Raw genomic sequence first — 16,304 nt, 5'->3', positions numbered from 1 at the left:
AGCAGTTTAGCGCCACCTTCAGCCCAGGGCCTGATCCTGGAGACCTGGGATCAAGTCCCACATCAGGCTCCCTGCATGGAGCCTGCTTCTCCCTCTGCCTGTGTCTCTGTCTCTCTCTCTCTGTGTATCTCAATAATAAATAAATAAATAATATTAGGGATCCCTGGGTGGCGCAGCGGTTTGGCGCCTGCCTTTGCCCAGGGCGCGATCCTGGAGACACGGGATCGAATCCCACGTCGGGCTCCTGGTGCATGGAGCCTGCTTCTCCCTCTGCCTGTGTCTCTGCCTCTCTCTCTCTCTCTCTCTCTCTCTGTGACTATCATAAATAAAAATTAAAAAAAAATTATAAAAAAAATAAAAAAATAAATAATATTAGGGGAAAAAAATAATTCAGGGCAAAAACAAGCAGGAATCCAAAGTAGAATATGGGTTAAGATCACACAGGCTATTTTGTCTTTGCTAGCAGTTGTAAGCAAAGAAATATAAGAATACTGGCAATAAACTGAAAATCTAATCTCTAACCAGCAGCACGTTGGGGGATTTTATACTCATAGAGAATCACAGAATTTTTTTAAAAGATTTTATTTATTTATTCAGGAGAGACAGAGACATAAGCAGAGGGAGAAGCAGGCTCCCTGCAAGAAGCCTGATGCAGGACTCAATCCCAGGACCCCAGGATCTGGACCTGAGCCAAAGGCAGACCCTCAACCACTGAGCTACCCAGGCACCCCAAGAATCACAGAATTTCTATGCTAGAAAGGAACTTAGAGTTGCAGCAATGGAAGTCCAGAAAGGACATACAGATACCAGAACACACATATACATTATTATATACAAATACTCATATATACATATAATGCATATTTATAAAACATGAGTACTTATTTCATAGTTCCTAACTGTATTATTTCCATTTGTAAAATCTTAAGACATCACCTTAACACTTTCATCTCCTTTTAACTCAAATTGATGTCAAAATTAGATCATTAAAATATATAAATGATCTAGTTCAAAAAATAAAATGACAAAGAATGATTTAAAAAAACAAACATCAGGTGACAAGGATGACATTCTAACAGAGAACTCTGGAAAACTCTGCAGCTATCATTTACAGTTAACATTAAATTGTTAATTTGTAGGCAACTGCAAATCCTTTCTTTTTCTTTTCCCCACCCACCTTGAAGGAGGAAAAAAGAAAACAAAAAAACATAACAAAATTGGCTTCTTGTTGGTAAACTGGGATTCAGTATGCACAGAGTTGGCAATGATCTTCCCTGGGCCTAAACTGTCAACCAAGGGTGACATACGCATAAGAATAGGTACTCTATATTTAAAAACATGACTAATCTAGAAATTTTACTGTTTTCTTTTTGCCAGTCTTTCCTGTCACATAAATCACCTCATTCTGCAGATAGTAAAGCAAACTCAAGGACACAGAATAGCTATACTAGAGCTTCTTCTTATTATTGCAAATTATAAGTAAAACTGAAAATGCTTTTCCATTTTTTACTTTTAAATGATTATGAAATATATCTGCCTCCACCCTCTAGTTGATCAGGAAGTCACACTAACCAACAAATACCATAATAGTCGGTATATCTGATTATGTAAAATAGGGCAGGCATTTGATTTATTGCTAGCCTTCATCCCTATTTTGTCAGGATTTCTGTCTTAGCACCAGAGTAACACATATGATCAATTTGCTACTTGCTTTCATGGTATTCTATTTCCTTTTTTGTTTTTACTAGAAATTCCTGGGACAAAATTCAAGGACAAAAATGAGAGAAGACATTGCCAATATGTTTCATAATTGACTAAAATTCTTGTCTACTATGATTTAATTGGTGATTTTAACCTCATAGCAACTCAAGAGACTGAGCAAAAATGATTGAAATTACACTTCCACCCAACTGTCAGCTATGAGGCTTATTAAATCCAAGAGAGGGCACCTGGGTGGCTCAGTCAGTTCAGCATCTGCCTTCAGCTGAGGTCATGATCTTATGGTCCTGGGATCAAGCCCCGCACCGGGCTCCCTGCTCAGAAGGGAGTCTGCTTTTCCCTCTCCCTCTGCTCCCCACCCCCACTCATACACGCTCTCTCTCTCAAAAATAAATAAATAAAATCTTTTTTAAAAATCCAAGAGAGGGGGAATCCCTGGGTGGCGCAGCGGTTCAGCGCCTGCCTTTGGCCCAGGGTGCGATCCTGGAGACCCGGGATCAAATCCCACGTCGGGCTCCCGGTGCACGGAGCCTGCTTCTCCCTCTGCCTATGTCTCTGCCTCTCTGTGTGTGTGTGTGTGACTATCATAAAAAAAAAAAAAAATCTAAGAGAGGGGCACCTGGTGGCTCAGTGGTTGAGCGTCTGCCTTCGGCTCAAGGCATGATCCCAAGTCTGGAGATGAGTCCCACATTGGGCTCCCTGCAGGGAGCCTACTTCTCCCTCTGCCTATGTCTCTGTCTTTCTCTGTGTCTCTCTCATGAATTAACAAATAAAATATTTTTTTAAAATCCAAGAGAATATCATAAAATCAAAGTGGAGGGAAAATGATTAGGGAATAGAAGTTACTTAACCTATAGCTGTAACTCATATGCCTGCTAAATAGTTATTAGATATGTGCTAAAAATAACTACTTAGCAAATCTATTCTTTTAACAGAAAGTCTCCAAAAGCTAATGCAAACGCTTTGGATTTATTTACATTTGAATACATATCTTCAATTTTAAAAGTTACATAATTAAGCAAGATGAATCAACCACAAATACTATTGCACAGTTCAATACCACCACCTATTGTTAGTTGCTATTAGGTTAAAATCTTTTATCAAATGGGCCCAAGTGCACTAAAACATAAAACTGTAAAACCAAGTTGTATGCCTTCATCTTTCTGAGTCAGTTTTCTGGTAGGGGGTCTGATCTAAGAATCCAAGTCTGGAAGGCCAAGTAGGAAAACAGTATAAAGACAACTATGCACAAGCAGCTAAATTTGGTCAGTTTAAGGGCATTCTTTCTTCTTCCTCCCTCCCTTGGATTTTCCTGGTGTAACGGAATATTTTATTTTGAGCATCTAAAAATACCCTTCCAAAACCGCAGTACTAGTTAGATTACTGAAAATTTTAATTCAGTTCCCAACCTGTCACCAGTTGGGAAACAGTAATCTAAGGGCTGGGAATGGAATCTGTGGTCTGTAATAAAAATACTTAATAATTTGCAAGAAAAACAAGACCAAGATTTGAAAAAAACACACTCTGGAGATAAAAATAGAAGGATTTTATAAATTAAGATTAGGGTGGTTGGATGGCTCAGGTCATGAACCTGGGATCCTGGGATCAAGTCCCACATCAGGCTCCCCTCAGGTAGCCTACTTCTCCCTCTGCCTGTCTCTGCCCCTCTCTCTGTCTCTCATGAATAAATAAATAAAATCTTAAAAAAAAAAAAAAAGAAAAGAAAAAAGAAAAAAGAAAGAAAGAAAGAAATTGGGATGCCTGGGTGGCTCAGCAGTTGAGCGCCTGCCTTTAGCCCAGGGCGTGATCCTGGAGTCACGGGATCGAGTAGCACATTGGACTCCCTGCATGGAGCCTGCTTCTGTCTCTGCCTATGTCTGCCTCTCTATGTCGGTCATGAATAAATAAATAAAATCTTAAAAAAAAAGAAAAATTAAAAAGTGACATCAACACTAACAGCAAAAACTGACAAATGGCCTAAAACATAAGAATATAAGAATTTAAAAGTGTAAATACTTCTAAACACTTCTAATACCAATTAATAAATGAAAATCTTCAATGTAGAAATAGCTTACATCTGGGACACCTGGGCGGCTCAGTGGTTGAGCATCTGCCTTTGGCTCAGGTGGTGATCCTGGGGCCTCAGGATTGAGTCCCACATCAGGCTCCCCACAGGGAGCCTGCTTTTCCCTCTGCCTCTTTGTGTATCTCATGAATAAATAAATAAAATCTTTATTTTTTTTAAAGATTTATTTATTTATTTATTTATTTATTTATTTATTTATTTATTTATTTATTTATTCATGAGAGACACAGAGAGAGAGGCAGAGACATAGGCAGAGGGAGAAGCAGGCTTCCTGCTGAGCAGAGAGCCTGATATGGGACTTGATCCCAGGTCTCCAGGATCACGACCTGAGCTGAAGGCAGACGCTCAACCACTGAGCCACCCAGGTGCCCAAATAAAATCTTTAAAAAATAAAAAAAGAAATAGACTACATTTAAAAATGTATGACTTAAATATCAAGAGCACTTTGTAAAGTTTATGCCAAGTTAAAAAAAATTTTTTTTAAGATTTTATTTATTCATGAGAGACACAGAGAGAGACAGAGATACAAGCAGGCTCCATGCAAGGAGACAGACATGGGACTTGATCCCAGGTCTCTAGGATCACACCTTGGGCCAAAGGTGGCACTAAACCGGTGAGCCACCGGGGCTGCCCAAGTTAAAAATTTTTAACAACAGAAAACTAATTTTTAAAAATATTTTATTTATTTATTCATGAGAGACACACAGAGAGAGACTGAGACATAGGCAGAGGGAGAAGCAGGCTCCCTGTAGGGACCCCAATGCAGGACTTGAACCCAAGACCCCAGGATCACCACCTGAGCCAAACGCAGATGCTCAACCCTGAGCCACCCAGGTGCCCCAGAAAACATAATTTTCAATGTGTAATGATTTATCTTATGTAGACTGTAGAAAGAAAGAAACATGTTGATTTTTAGATAATGAATTACTACAGTAAGTACATGACACAACATACCATGCTTCAAAAGGTTAAAAGGACCTATAATTATAGAATAAACACCAATAACACTATTTAAAAACCAAAACCAAAAACACACAGATTGTCTGAATGGGCCCAAAAAGCCTAGACCTCTAATTTGGACCTTGGATTATGTTAAATAATTGCTTTCAAACCAGTGTCTAAAGTGTTAAAAACAAAATCCCTCACTTGTACTAGTATTCTTTCCCCTTGCAAAGCTTTTCAAACCGAATGAAACAAATGGCTGTTAACGCACTGGAAAAATGTATAACATTTTCAGTGTGCACCAACTAGGAAAATATGGTCATTTACTATGCAGAATGTTCTTTAGATCAGAAGATAAAACCTTACAGGAGAAAAAAGATAATTACTGCAGCCTTAGTAGTACTGTGCAACTCTGCCTACAAACTCTAACAATGCACTAGAGAGGCTGTTTTAGAAAAAAATAGCCAAGAAAACGTGGTCCTCTGCTTTTATTTTAAAATTTACAGATTCAAAAAAAAAATTTACAGATTCAGGGACACCTGGGTGGCTCAGCAGTTGGGTGCCTGCCTTCGGCGCAGGTCGTGATCCCAGGATCTGGGATCGAGTCCCACATCAGGCTCCCTGCGATGAGCCTGCTTCTCCCTCTGCCTATGCCTCTCTCTCTCAGTCTGTGTCTCTCATGAATAAATAAATAAATCTTGGGATCCTTGGGTGGCTCAGCAGTTTAGCGCCTGCCTTGGGCCCAGGGCATGATCCTGGGGTCCCGGGATCAAGTCCCATATCGGGCTCCCTGCATGGAGCCTGCTTCTCCCTCTGCCTGTGTCTCTGCCTCTCCGTGTGTGTGTCTCTCATGAATAAATAAATAAAATCTTTTAAAAAAATAAGTAAATCTTAAAAAAATAAAATAAAAATTACAGATTCATAGGATTCTGTAACAAAAGGAATCTTAACAATTGATTCTAACGTCTTTGTTTTGCAAAGGAGAAAAATGACCAAACTGGAGAAATTAAGAAAAATGACCAAAATTATAGTTAGTTGGTGGGAAAAATCAAGATTAATTAACATCCTATTCTTTTTTTTTTTTATGATAGTCACAGAGAGAGAGAGAGAGAGAGAGAGAGAGAGAGAGAGGCAGAGACACAGGCAGAGGGAGAAGCAGGCTCCATGCACCAGGAGCCCGACGTGGGATTCGATCCCGGGTCTCCAGGATTGCACCCTGGGCCAAAGGCAGGCGCCAAACCGCTGCGCCACCCAGGGATCCCAACATCCTATTCTCTTGACTCCCAATGCAGTTATGTTCTTTTGGCCATACCACATTTTATGATTTTTTGTTTTTATTTTTTTAAAGACTTTATCTATTTACTTGAGTGAGAGAGCAAGCAGAACACACAAGCAGTGGGGAAAGGCAGAGGAAGAAGCAGGCTCCCAGCTAGCTGAGCAGGGAGCCTGATGCAGGGCTCGATCCATGGACCCTGGGACCATGACCGAGTGCCTGGTGCCCCATGATTTTTCTTATTTTGGACAAACTGACTTGATAAAATGAAGCAGGCAAATAAGTATTACAATTTAATCTTACAGGCTGCAATATTATACATTTATCAAAGAGGCGGTGAGGTAGAATGAAAAAACAATAATGAACAGAGATTTAAAGTACCCAAATTGGAGCTTATCATATCCTAACTATGTGACTCTTTAACATTTCCAGGCACTGATTAAACTGTAAATAGTATCTGTGATGTCAGTTAATGTTGTCACTATAGATAATGCTAGACTTTTTAATGAACCCAAATAAGATATTTTCCTCCAACGGCACCTATCATCTTATAATGGAGCTACTAAGAAAATGATGAAACAGAGAGGCTTTACTGAAAAAAATCTAACCTTAGATTCAAGGCCTAGCTTAGATATTTATACATGTCTGTCACTAATTGCACTGAGTATTAAGATAACACATTATAGGCGTGCCTGAGTAACTCAGCTGGTTAAGCATCCAACGCTTGATTTCAGCTCAGATCATGATCTCAGGGTTGTGAGATTGGGCCCCATGTAAGGCTCTGCACCGGGCATGGAGCCTGCTCCTGCTAAAGATTGATTCATTCTTTTTCTCTCTCTCTCTCTCTCTCTCTCTCTCTCTCTCTCTCTCTCTCTCCCTTTGCCATTCCCCCTCTCTAAAAAAAATTTTTTTAAAAGATAACACACATTATAGTACTTCAAATGAACAGCTTAATTCTTGAAAGCAAAGACAAAATAAAATATACTGGATGAAGAAATTTAGAAAAGTTCTTTTCCACACGTTTTTATGGGGTTTTATTATGCCATGTTATTCTAAAAACAGAGCAGAATGGCAGAGTGAAGTTAAAAAATGCAGGTTGGAATCTTGGCTCCCCACTTACTAGCTGTGCAACTTGAGCACTTCTTATGCCCTAGCTTATTCCTCAACTGTAAAACAGAACTGTGACTAGAAGAAACTGAGGTAAAGCATCCAGCTCAGTGCCTGGCATGTAGGATTCAGTAACAATTATTAAATGTGAAAGGAAATTATGAAGATTTGTCACAAAACAATGTATACTATAAGCAATGTAATAAAAAGTATTTAGATGAAGAATTTCAATTGAGAGATACATTAGTCAGCACCCATTAGGTTAGCTTATAAATGTTATTTTTGTAGAAATTTAATGCCAAAGTGATACAACGAAGAACAACAATAATTTTCACATCTCTGTATCTTTTAAAATCTTTTACCCAACTGTCATCTACTTTGGCTATTCTACAGAATAGCACCATATTCTGATGCTATTCTACAGAGTACTAAGAAGTACTCCCCCCTTCATTTGTTTGTTTTATTATTATTATTTTTTTTTAATTTTTATTTATTTATGATAGGCACACAGTGAGAGAGAGAGAGAGGCAGAGACACAGGCAGAGGGAGAAGCAGGCTCCATGCACCGGGAGCCCGACGTGGGATTCGATCCCGGGTCTCCAGGATCGCGCCCTGGGCCAAAGGCAGGCGCCAAACCACTGCGCCACCCAGGGATCCCCATTTGTTTGTTTTTACTCCCTTCGTTTTAACTTAAAATTTTTTTCTACAGCTCTAACCCTGAGCATGAGATTTAATGGGGCCTGTGGTTACAAAATCCAAAAGCATAATTCACCTAATATTCCTTATAATAAGATTTTAATGAGCCAACTATAAAAAGATAAACTTCAGTTATCTTCCACCCAGAAAAAAATAAGTGACCAAGAAGAAAAAAACAATCTCACTTTCTGTATTAAGCACAATTAATTTGAAATCAGTTATTATTGTCTACAAAAATTTCCTACCCTCACAAAAATGCTTAGGGACAGGCTATCTGCTTACAATCATAAAATTATGAGTCCTTTAAAAACCATTCTATAATTTTGAGAATCAAAAAAATAACTTGATGTAAGTATTTTAGATATAAAAAGCATGCTTTATTTTGTCTACATGTTTTATCCACTCAAACTAAATATTTTAAATGTTTTCAATGAATTAGTAAGTTTACTACTTCATAAGAGGCCTAACAGTTTATTGTTTTACCACCTGTAAATTAGATCAGTAAAGAAGTAAATGGAAAAAAAAGGGGGGGTGGTGGTAAATGACTTTAAGAAATATTCTGATAGGGCAGCCCAGGTGGCTCACTGGTTTGGCACCACCTTCCGACCCGGGCGTGATCCTGGAGACCCAGGATAGAGTCCCACATGGGGCTCCCTGCATGGAGCCTGCTTCTCCCTCTACCGGTGTCTCTGCCTCTCTCTGTGTGTGTTTCTCGTGAATAAATAAATAAAATATATTAAAAAAAAGAAATATTCTGATAATGAAACTCATTAACACATATCATTTCCAGCCTTTCCCATTTGTGTTCTGGCATGGACCACTTTACATCACAATAAAAGACCAGAATTTTTATTTATAAACCAAAAGCCAATCATGACTCTAGAAGGGTTTTTTTAATCCCCTCGTATTCTTTATCTTATCAGACACCTTTAGAAAGCTTCAATTGAGGGATCCTTGGGTGGCGCAGCGGTTTGGCGCCTGCCTTTGGCCCAGGGCGCGATCCTGGAGACCCGGGATCGAATTCCATGTCAGGCTCCCGGTGCATGGAGCCTGCTTCTCTCTCTGCCTATGTCTCTGCCTCTGCCTCTCTCTCTCTCTCTCTCTGTGTGTGTGTGTGTGTGACTATCATAAATAAATTTTAAAAAAAAGAAAGCTTCAATTGATTTAGTTTAATGTAAATAGACATACTTAATATACCTGATAAGGTGATAAATCTTATTATCATAGTACTACCGCTACAGGTAAACTACAAAGTAAAATATAAGCTAATTATAAAAATAGGATGCAGCGGGGCAATTTTAAAAACACATACTACAAAAGAACTCCTCCCAACAATAACTCACTCAACCTAAAGAAAATAGCAAAATGATAAAGAGCGGACTTCAACGGCAAAAGGCTAGCTCCCACTCAGATCTCAGTATTTGGTTTCTCTTTCAAGGTTTCTGTTAACTGCTAAAAGTCCACTCCAGTAATTTTAAAGATGGTCTCGCCTTTTAAAGTACAGTAATAGTGAATATGAAACCACCGTAAGTTAAGCTTATTGAATCTACTCTAAGGCAATCTAAAGTTCTGTTAAACACCAAGTCACATCTACTATAATATTTTCTTCCTACGATTAAATATGAAAAGTCTGAAGAGGCCAGTTTCTTGATTTTCTCCACTCCTCATCTCCAACAGTAATACTGTAGAGCTCTGAATTTAAACTCCTCCCAAAGACTTCCTACCTCGCTCTCTGAGGATATATGAAAACATATTCCCCATAAGCATAAACAGAAACCAACGAACAGACTAAAACTGAAGACCCTTAGGTGATTTCACCCTCCGCACCTAGCGGGCAAGTTTCCTGCAACTTTTGTCTCATCGTCTTACAGTTTCACCCTGCAAAAGGAAATGAAGAGAAAAACACCCAAGCTAAGCTGTGAGTGATCCCGGGTCAGTCTGATCTCTGCCAGAAAGGGCCAGGTAACATTTACTCTTCCCGTTGTCTAAGTTTCTTTCTCTTCTCCCCTCGGTAAACCTGGTGGTATACTACCCACACCACCGCAATTCATCTGCAGTTAGGACACTTCACTTCCCAAAGGAATCACTTCCTTAACACGATGACTATTCACTGAAGACGCTTGCAGCCGTTTTCCCACTTTCCTCATCCATTCCTCAATTCCACAGCTACAAACCTCTCTCGCCAAAGGAGCAAAAGTTCTTAAAGAACGGATTTTCTCAGGGCTCTTCGACCTTCGTCCCAGTCTCAAAGCCCGCATACATCTAAGAGTTCCCAGAAACAATGAGCTGCAAAAGTACAGACTAAACGGGAGAGAAGAGGAAGTATCAGAACAATACCGAACAATACGCAAACCAAACACGGCACCGAAAACCCGTGGTCGTCTCTCTCATCCACTCTACCACCCCCACCACTTCCCTAGTTTAACCGAGGTCTCGCCAACTCCGAGAAATGGCCTCCTGGCCCGTAATTTCCCCCACCCCACCCCCCTTTCACGAAGGGTAGAAAGAAAAGCCAGCTCCGGTTGATCGGAGCTGTGATGCTTTTTCTGCCGGGCGGAGGGAGGCGAGGCAAGCCAAGGGTTGTGTAAAGAATGGAAAGCTGAGTGATACTGGGGGGAGGGGGAGAACTAGGGCGCCAGAGCTAATCCCTTGCCGGGGCCCGCTGGTGGAACAGGCAGGAGGCGACCAGCCCGGAGGACTAGGGAAGCTGGGCTGCAACCGGGCTTTCGGGGCGCGAGAAAGGGGGAAAGAAGTCCGGCAGCCCCGGCGGTCGGTGGGTGACGGCGCCAGGCAAGGGAGGAGGCTCCGTGCGGAGAGTCATTTTCGGGGCAAACAAGGGCGGGAATCGCCTTGCTCACGCCGCCCCGGCACCCCCAGGCTCACACCTCAAACCTGCTCTTGGTCACTCCGTTCACGTCCCTCCTCATGGGGCCGGCGGGTGCGGCCGCGGCCCGGCGCTGCGGCGTGCGGAGTGCAAAGACTGGGGGCCCGGGGCAGGCCCCGGAGTTCCGGGAGCGGGAGGAGGCGGAGGAGCTGCGGGCGGGGGCCGTCGGCGGGGAGGAGAAATCTCTCGGCTCCGGCGGGGCCTCCTCCGCCTCCCGCAGAGCCCGCGGCGGCGGCGACTGCTCGTCGCTAGCTCTTCTCTCCCCTCAGCCTCAACTTCAACCCAAAACAAAAACACTCCCCACCTGCCAGCAACGCCGCTCCTCATTGGGCAGAGCAGCCCGGGCCTCGGAACGGCGTGGGGAGGGGGGGAGGAGGAGGAGGAGCGCGCGGCGGCGGCGGCTGCGGCCGCGGCCGCGGCGGCGCGGGACCGCCCCTCCCCCACTCCCGGGCTCAGCCCGCGACGGTCCGCCCGGGAGCAGCCGGAGCGTGGCGGCGGCGGCGGCGGCGGCGGCGGCGCGAGCCCGCTCTTGCCTCCGAGGCGCGCAAGCCCACCGCAGGAAGGAGAAGGAGAGGCAGGGAAGTGCCTATCTGTCTGTGTGTATTTGTGTATGGGAGGGGCAGTGGGGAGGGAGCGAGTGCGCGCGTGCTCGCGGACTCGCGAGTGAGCAAAGCAGGACTACTGCACACAGCACCGGAGCCTATCTAATCCCCTTCGCGGGGAGACGGCACGCACCCACCCAGCAAGCACCTGAGCTTTCGGTCTAGTCCGTCCAGCCTCCTAAGTCTGGTCGCTTCTTCCCCGGTAGCCTGTGCAGCCACATAGATCCTTCCCTGCCACCCAACTCCCTTCCCCTTTCCCCTATCACTCACTGTCGCCTTGAACCCAAAGTGCAGCAGGCGGTCCCTGCTCGGAGCCATTTTCCTCCTCTTTCTGGTAGTCTCTAGATTGAGGCAGTGCTGCTGCTGCCGCCGCCGCTGCCGCCGCCGTTGCTGTCGCTGCCGCCGCCTCCCCCGCCCCCGTGGATTTCATTACCGGGTGTTGCAAGGAGGCCTGGGGGGCCGCCGTAGGGCGTGGGTCTCCCTGTGCATGGATCAGGAGACTGGGGGGGGGGCGGGCTGGTTGCGCTACCCTCTGCTCCAGGAATATGCAGCGAGGCCGCGCCTCGCGTCTTGGGGTCAGGGGGTGCAGCGCAGGAGCTGGGCGTCCATTCCTTTTAGCTGGGGGAGGGGCGCGCTTGGGAGGTTGGGGGGGCCAGTGAGGCTGAAGGGCCTTTGGCTTCCCCGCCCCTCCGCCACCAGACCGCTGCTGGCGCCCAATGAGCTCTAGCGCCTGCTCGTCCTCCAATCAGGGCTTTGGTTGGTGAGAACCTGATCCTGACGCCATTTTGGCGGGAGAAACAAGCGTGTCTTAACGAGTAGGCGGGGGCGCTGGCCTAGTGGAAATTACGATATTCATCTGACTCCTTGGCTCCTTCCATAGAAGCTAGTTTGTGTCCTCATATTATTATACTTAGCAACACCAGCCCTCAAGGTCTCGGAATTTATGAACAAATTTCCAGGATTAAAGAATGACTTTACCCTCTTTTAGAATGACAAACTGCAGAATCATGTACCAAAGATGAAATATTAGAAACTGTATCATAAATTCCAGCAGTCCTGGCAGGATCATTGCCCCTAGTTGTATTCCAAAGTATATTTGTCTTCATAACTGTTTTAATTCGCAGTTTTAGGGACAGGATTGTTATGAATCTGATTTAAGATTGCAGCGCCTGGCTGGCTGAGTTGGTGGAGCCTGCTACTCTTCTCGGGTTGTGGGTTCAAGTCCTGTTGGGTATAGAGATTACTTAAAATATTTTAGAAAGAGAGAGGAACTTATTTAAGAGCAACTTGTGCTGGAGATCTTTTTAAAATAGGCACATTCTGGAGCACCTGCACGACTCCTCAGTTAAGGATCCAACTCATGATGTTCCCTCAGGTCATAATCTTAAAGTGGTTAGATCTAGTCCCTTCTTAGGCTCCCTGCTGGTCGTGGAGCCTGCTTAAGATTCTCTCTCTCTCTCTGCCCCTCCTGGTCCTCCACCCCTGCTCCTGCTCTTTAAAAAATAACATTATTTAAGGGAAAAAAACCACATTCAAGTTGGAAGCTTTTTACTCAACTCTTCAAGCATATTTATTTAAATGTGTCTCGTGTTTGTCCTAGAAAGGGCTACTTAAGCAAGGAACCTAGCTTCAAAAACTCATTCTCAGGCCCACAAACCCAGGTCTAGATGTTATACTCTCTCCTTCCTCTTTTAATGTTATTGTTTCACTTCAGCGATATAAACACAGCTTTTTAGTCCTGTTGGATTTAATAGCAATTTTCTCCCAACTATTGATGAATTTGGTGAATAAGACCTAAAAAGATGGTAAAACTGGCTCAAACAGATAAATCAAATGAAAACTTTCACAAATCTGCTTCTGGGTTTCAGTTATCCTTTTCTGTTAACCTATTTTGAATAAACTTAGGGGGATCCCTGGGTGGCACAGCGGTTTAGCGCCTGCCTTTGGCCCAGGGCGCAATCCTGGAGACCCGGGATCGAGTCCCACGTCGGGCTCCCGGTGCATGGAGCCTGCTTCTCCCTCTGCCTGTCTCTGCCTCTCTCTCTCTGTGACTATCATAAATAAATAAATAAAATAAAAAATAAAAAACTTGGGAAGACTTTTATTTCCTGATTAAATTTTTGTATTGGACTTTTTAAAAGCTGAAGAGGCACCTGGGTGCCTCAGTCAGTTGCGGTTGCACTGCTGACTCTTGATTTCCTCTTAGTTCTGGATCTTAGGGTCCAGCCACCCCTCAGTTTCCCTGCTCAGCTTAAGTCTGCTTATCCTTCTCCCTTTGCCCCTCCCCCCACTTCTCTCCTTCCCACCCCCCTCTGGGCCAGTAGGTGCTCTCTAAAAATAAATAAAATCTTTTGTTTTTTGAAGATTTTATTTATTCATGAAAGTCACAGAGAGAGAGAAGCAGAGACACAGGCAGAGGGAGAAGCAGGCCCCATGCAAGATCGACGCGGGACTCGATCCCGGGATTCCAGGATCATGCCCTGGGCCGAAGGCAGGCACCAAACGGCTGAGCCACCTAGGGATTCCCCCAATAAAATCTTTTAAAAAGCTGAACGAAAATTACTCAAAGGTTAAAAATTTACTACACAAAGGCATATTGCTTTTTATCAAAGAAATTTATTTGCATGTAAATAAACAGATTCTTTTGTAATGTTTCGGGGGAAAAAATCCCAGATTTTGTCTACTTTCAAAAAATGAAAAATCCCAAAGTATTTACAGAACGGCCGTACGCACAGAAAATCAAATTTGAAAGTTTTTTAGAAAAGACCCTCCCCAACTGCTCCTGATGTACACTTCTAAAACAAAATTTATAAAGCCCAGCTTTTACAGCTGAGCAGGTTTCCCAACCTAGGTTGAGATGGTAGGTAGTTCCTACCCCTCAAAAATCTAATTCAAGGGTAGAAATAAAGGGGCAGAGGGATTGAAAAGAAAAAAAAAAGGAAAAAGAATAGGAGATTGCCCAGGGATTGTGAAAGTTTCCTATACTGGTATCTGCTTTAAGTGACTTGACTGGATACTGTATGACTGGCTCCCTTGAAAGGGTTGCTTCTGAGAATTCATGGTATTGCTGCACTAAACTTTCAGACCTCGGCCTTAAGGAAAATCTTTACAAGAGTCACTAACCTCAAGGCCGGTTTTGGCAAGTATATCCTGCTTCATTTTTCCCCCATCTATAAAATACCTGTTTTAAAACACATGGATTTTGAACCTGAAATCTTCATGTACATCAGAGCAGGTTTTGACCAAGAACCCCTAACATGAAGCCAAAGACAGAAGAGGAATCAGGTCAAACTAAGAATACATTAAGACACCAGCAGCAGAAGACAGGTAGAAGTTGACTTCATGTCCTTGCAGTCTTTTGAAACAGGAGAATGAGTACACCTAGACAGGAGGGAGGTGTCCCAGGCTTGGTTTATTCTGCCTCTTCTCCTCCACCCTGTGGAGAAATGCAGTGCTCCCTGGTTCTCAGGCAGGGTGAAGCAGGTTAGCCCCGGCTCCCTGTTAAGCAAGTTCAGATGCTGGGTCAGTGTGTGGGGTGTGCCCATCGACAATTCAGGGGCTTATCCTTCATCCAGATCCTAACTCGGGATTCTTTGATCTGGGATGAAGACAGAAAGAGAGAAAAAGCTTCCCAGTTTACTCATTTTGGTATCTGTTGGCTCTGCTTGGGGAAGCTGAGCCCCTGATATGTAGTACATTCCCCATAAGATTTTCCCCACCCAGAACAAACTTTAAAACCACATAACATTTTTTTTTTCTCTGCAGAAACCAATGGGATAGGATTCAAAGCTAGGTGAGAAACTTGTGAGAAATCCAACCTGGTTATATGTCTGGGAGGCTGCTACTGTATCAGCATCACAAGATAAAGCACTCTGGTATCACCTTGCCCATGTCCTCCTTAGTGTCACCCAAGACATTTGACTCTGATACGGTAACCGATAACTTTTCTTGCTCCACTTTGCAATGTTTCGTTTCCTACTTCTTATTACCTTGGGATACAAAAGTGGCAGAGTTGTTGAGAGCTGATGACCAGAAAAGGGAGAACACTAGAGGAAATCAGAGACAGTCAGGAAAGAACGCCAAAGCTGATTTTCCAACTCTATGCTAACTCCAACCTGCAGAAAAAGCTGAATATAGAAATCTTCTTCAATATCTGATGAAGCCACTCCATTTATTACACACACACACAAATGAATCACCTGGCTTTTTTTTTTTTTTTTTTTTTTTAATCCAGAAGAGTTGTGCTGGGGACTGTGCCCCATCCTGCTGATACAGATCCTGAATGGAATCATCAGGAATGGCACAGTGCAGGTGTCAAAATCAAAGTAAGGCCGCAGAATTTCAAGAGGACCTTCCAAATACTGAGAACTTGTGTTGCACTCAAATGGTCTCCTGGATTTCTTATTTATGAGAAGGGCTTCTTATTGATGTCCCCCAGAATCCAGACTCAGACCTGTTCCTCCAAAAAGGTCCAATTTGGTTGCTACATAGTAGCAAGGGTTTATCTTCATGCCCACCTAGCATTCCAGGCCCCCATTACTTCAAGTGAGCTTGAAATTGTTTTAAGTGAACTATGGCTGCAAATTTTTACTATTTTATCTAAGGGAGCATACAGTGGAGTGATTGGAAGTCTGGACTCTTTCTCCATGCGATGCAGAGAAACAAGGAGCCCAGCTCTCAGGAATGGCATTAATTCTCCTACAAACAAAATGCTGGGATGTGGACTTTTGGCACATTGTGGAAATAGGAGAACTATTAATTCTGTAATGGTTTTCATGCCACTGGGTTAGGGAGGCTGTACATTAAACCTTACTGCATCTGAAAAGATGTTTATACCCCTAAAAAGCCAGCCCAGCCTTTTTTAAAGGACAAAGAGACTATAAATCAGTACCTCCCCAGGGAGGGGACTCCTAATATTCCTATGATGTCTGAACCCTATGATAAACCTCCTAAAACGAAAAATACCATTTTGGTTTTTTTACTTAACTCCAAAGG

General features: G+C 43.3%; 1 protein-coding gene across 4 annotated transcripts in view; it reads right to left on the bottom strand.

Moving 5' to 3' along the window:
* The window catches only part of FBXL20 (F-box and leucine rich repeat protein 20), a 104,186-nt gene extending 92,251 nt beyond the window's left edge, over positions 1-11,935 (bottom strand). For 2 of the 4 annotated variants that reach the window (XM_055316171.1, XM_055316162.1), the window contains exon 1: positions 10,709-10,977. Coding sequence is in view for 2 of the 4 variants with exons in the window: in XM_055316162.1 (XP_055172137.1) it covers positions 10,709-10,750 (42 nt within the window). In the remaining 2 variants the exon portion in view is untranslated. Of the gene's footprint in view, positions 1-10,708; positions 10,978-11,579 lie in introns of those variants that run through there. The other 2 variants (XM_055316153.1, XM_055316178.1) reach the window with 2 other exon arrangements.
* Between the last annotated feature and the right edge of the window lie 4,369 nt (positions 11,936-16,304).

Source organism: Nyctereutes procyonoides, unplaced genomic scaffold (assembly GCF_905146905.1).
Source record: "Nyctereutes procyonoides isolate TBG_1078 unplaced genomic scaffold, NYPRO_anot_genome, whole genome shotgun sequence".
Taxonomy (NCBI): domain Eukaryota; kingdom Metazoa; phylum Chordata; class Mammalia; order Carnivora; family Canidae; genus Nyctereutes; species Nyctereutes procyonoides.
The sequence above is the reverse complement of the archived record's forward strand: the minus strand, read 5'-3'. Positions and strand labels throughout refer to the sequence as shown.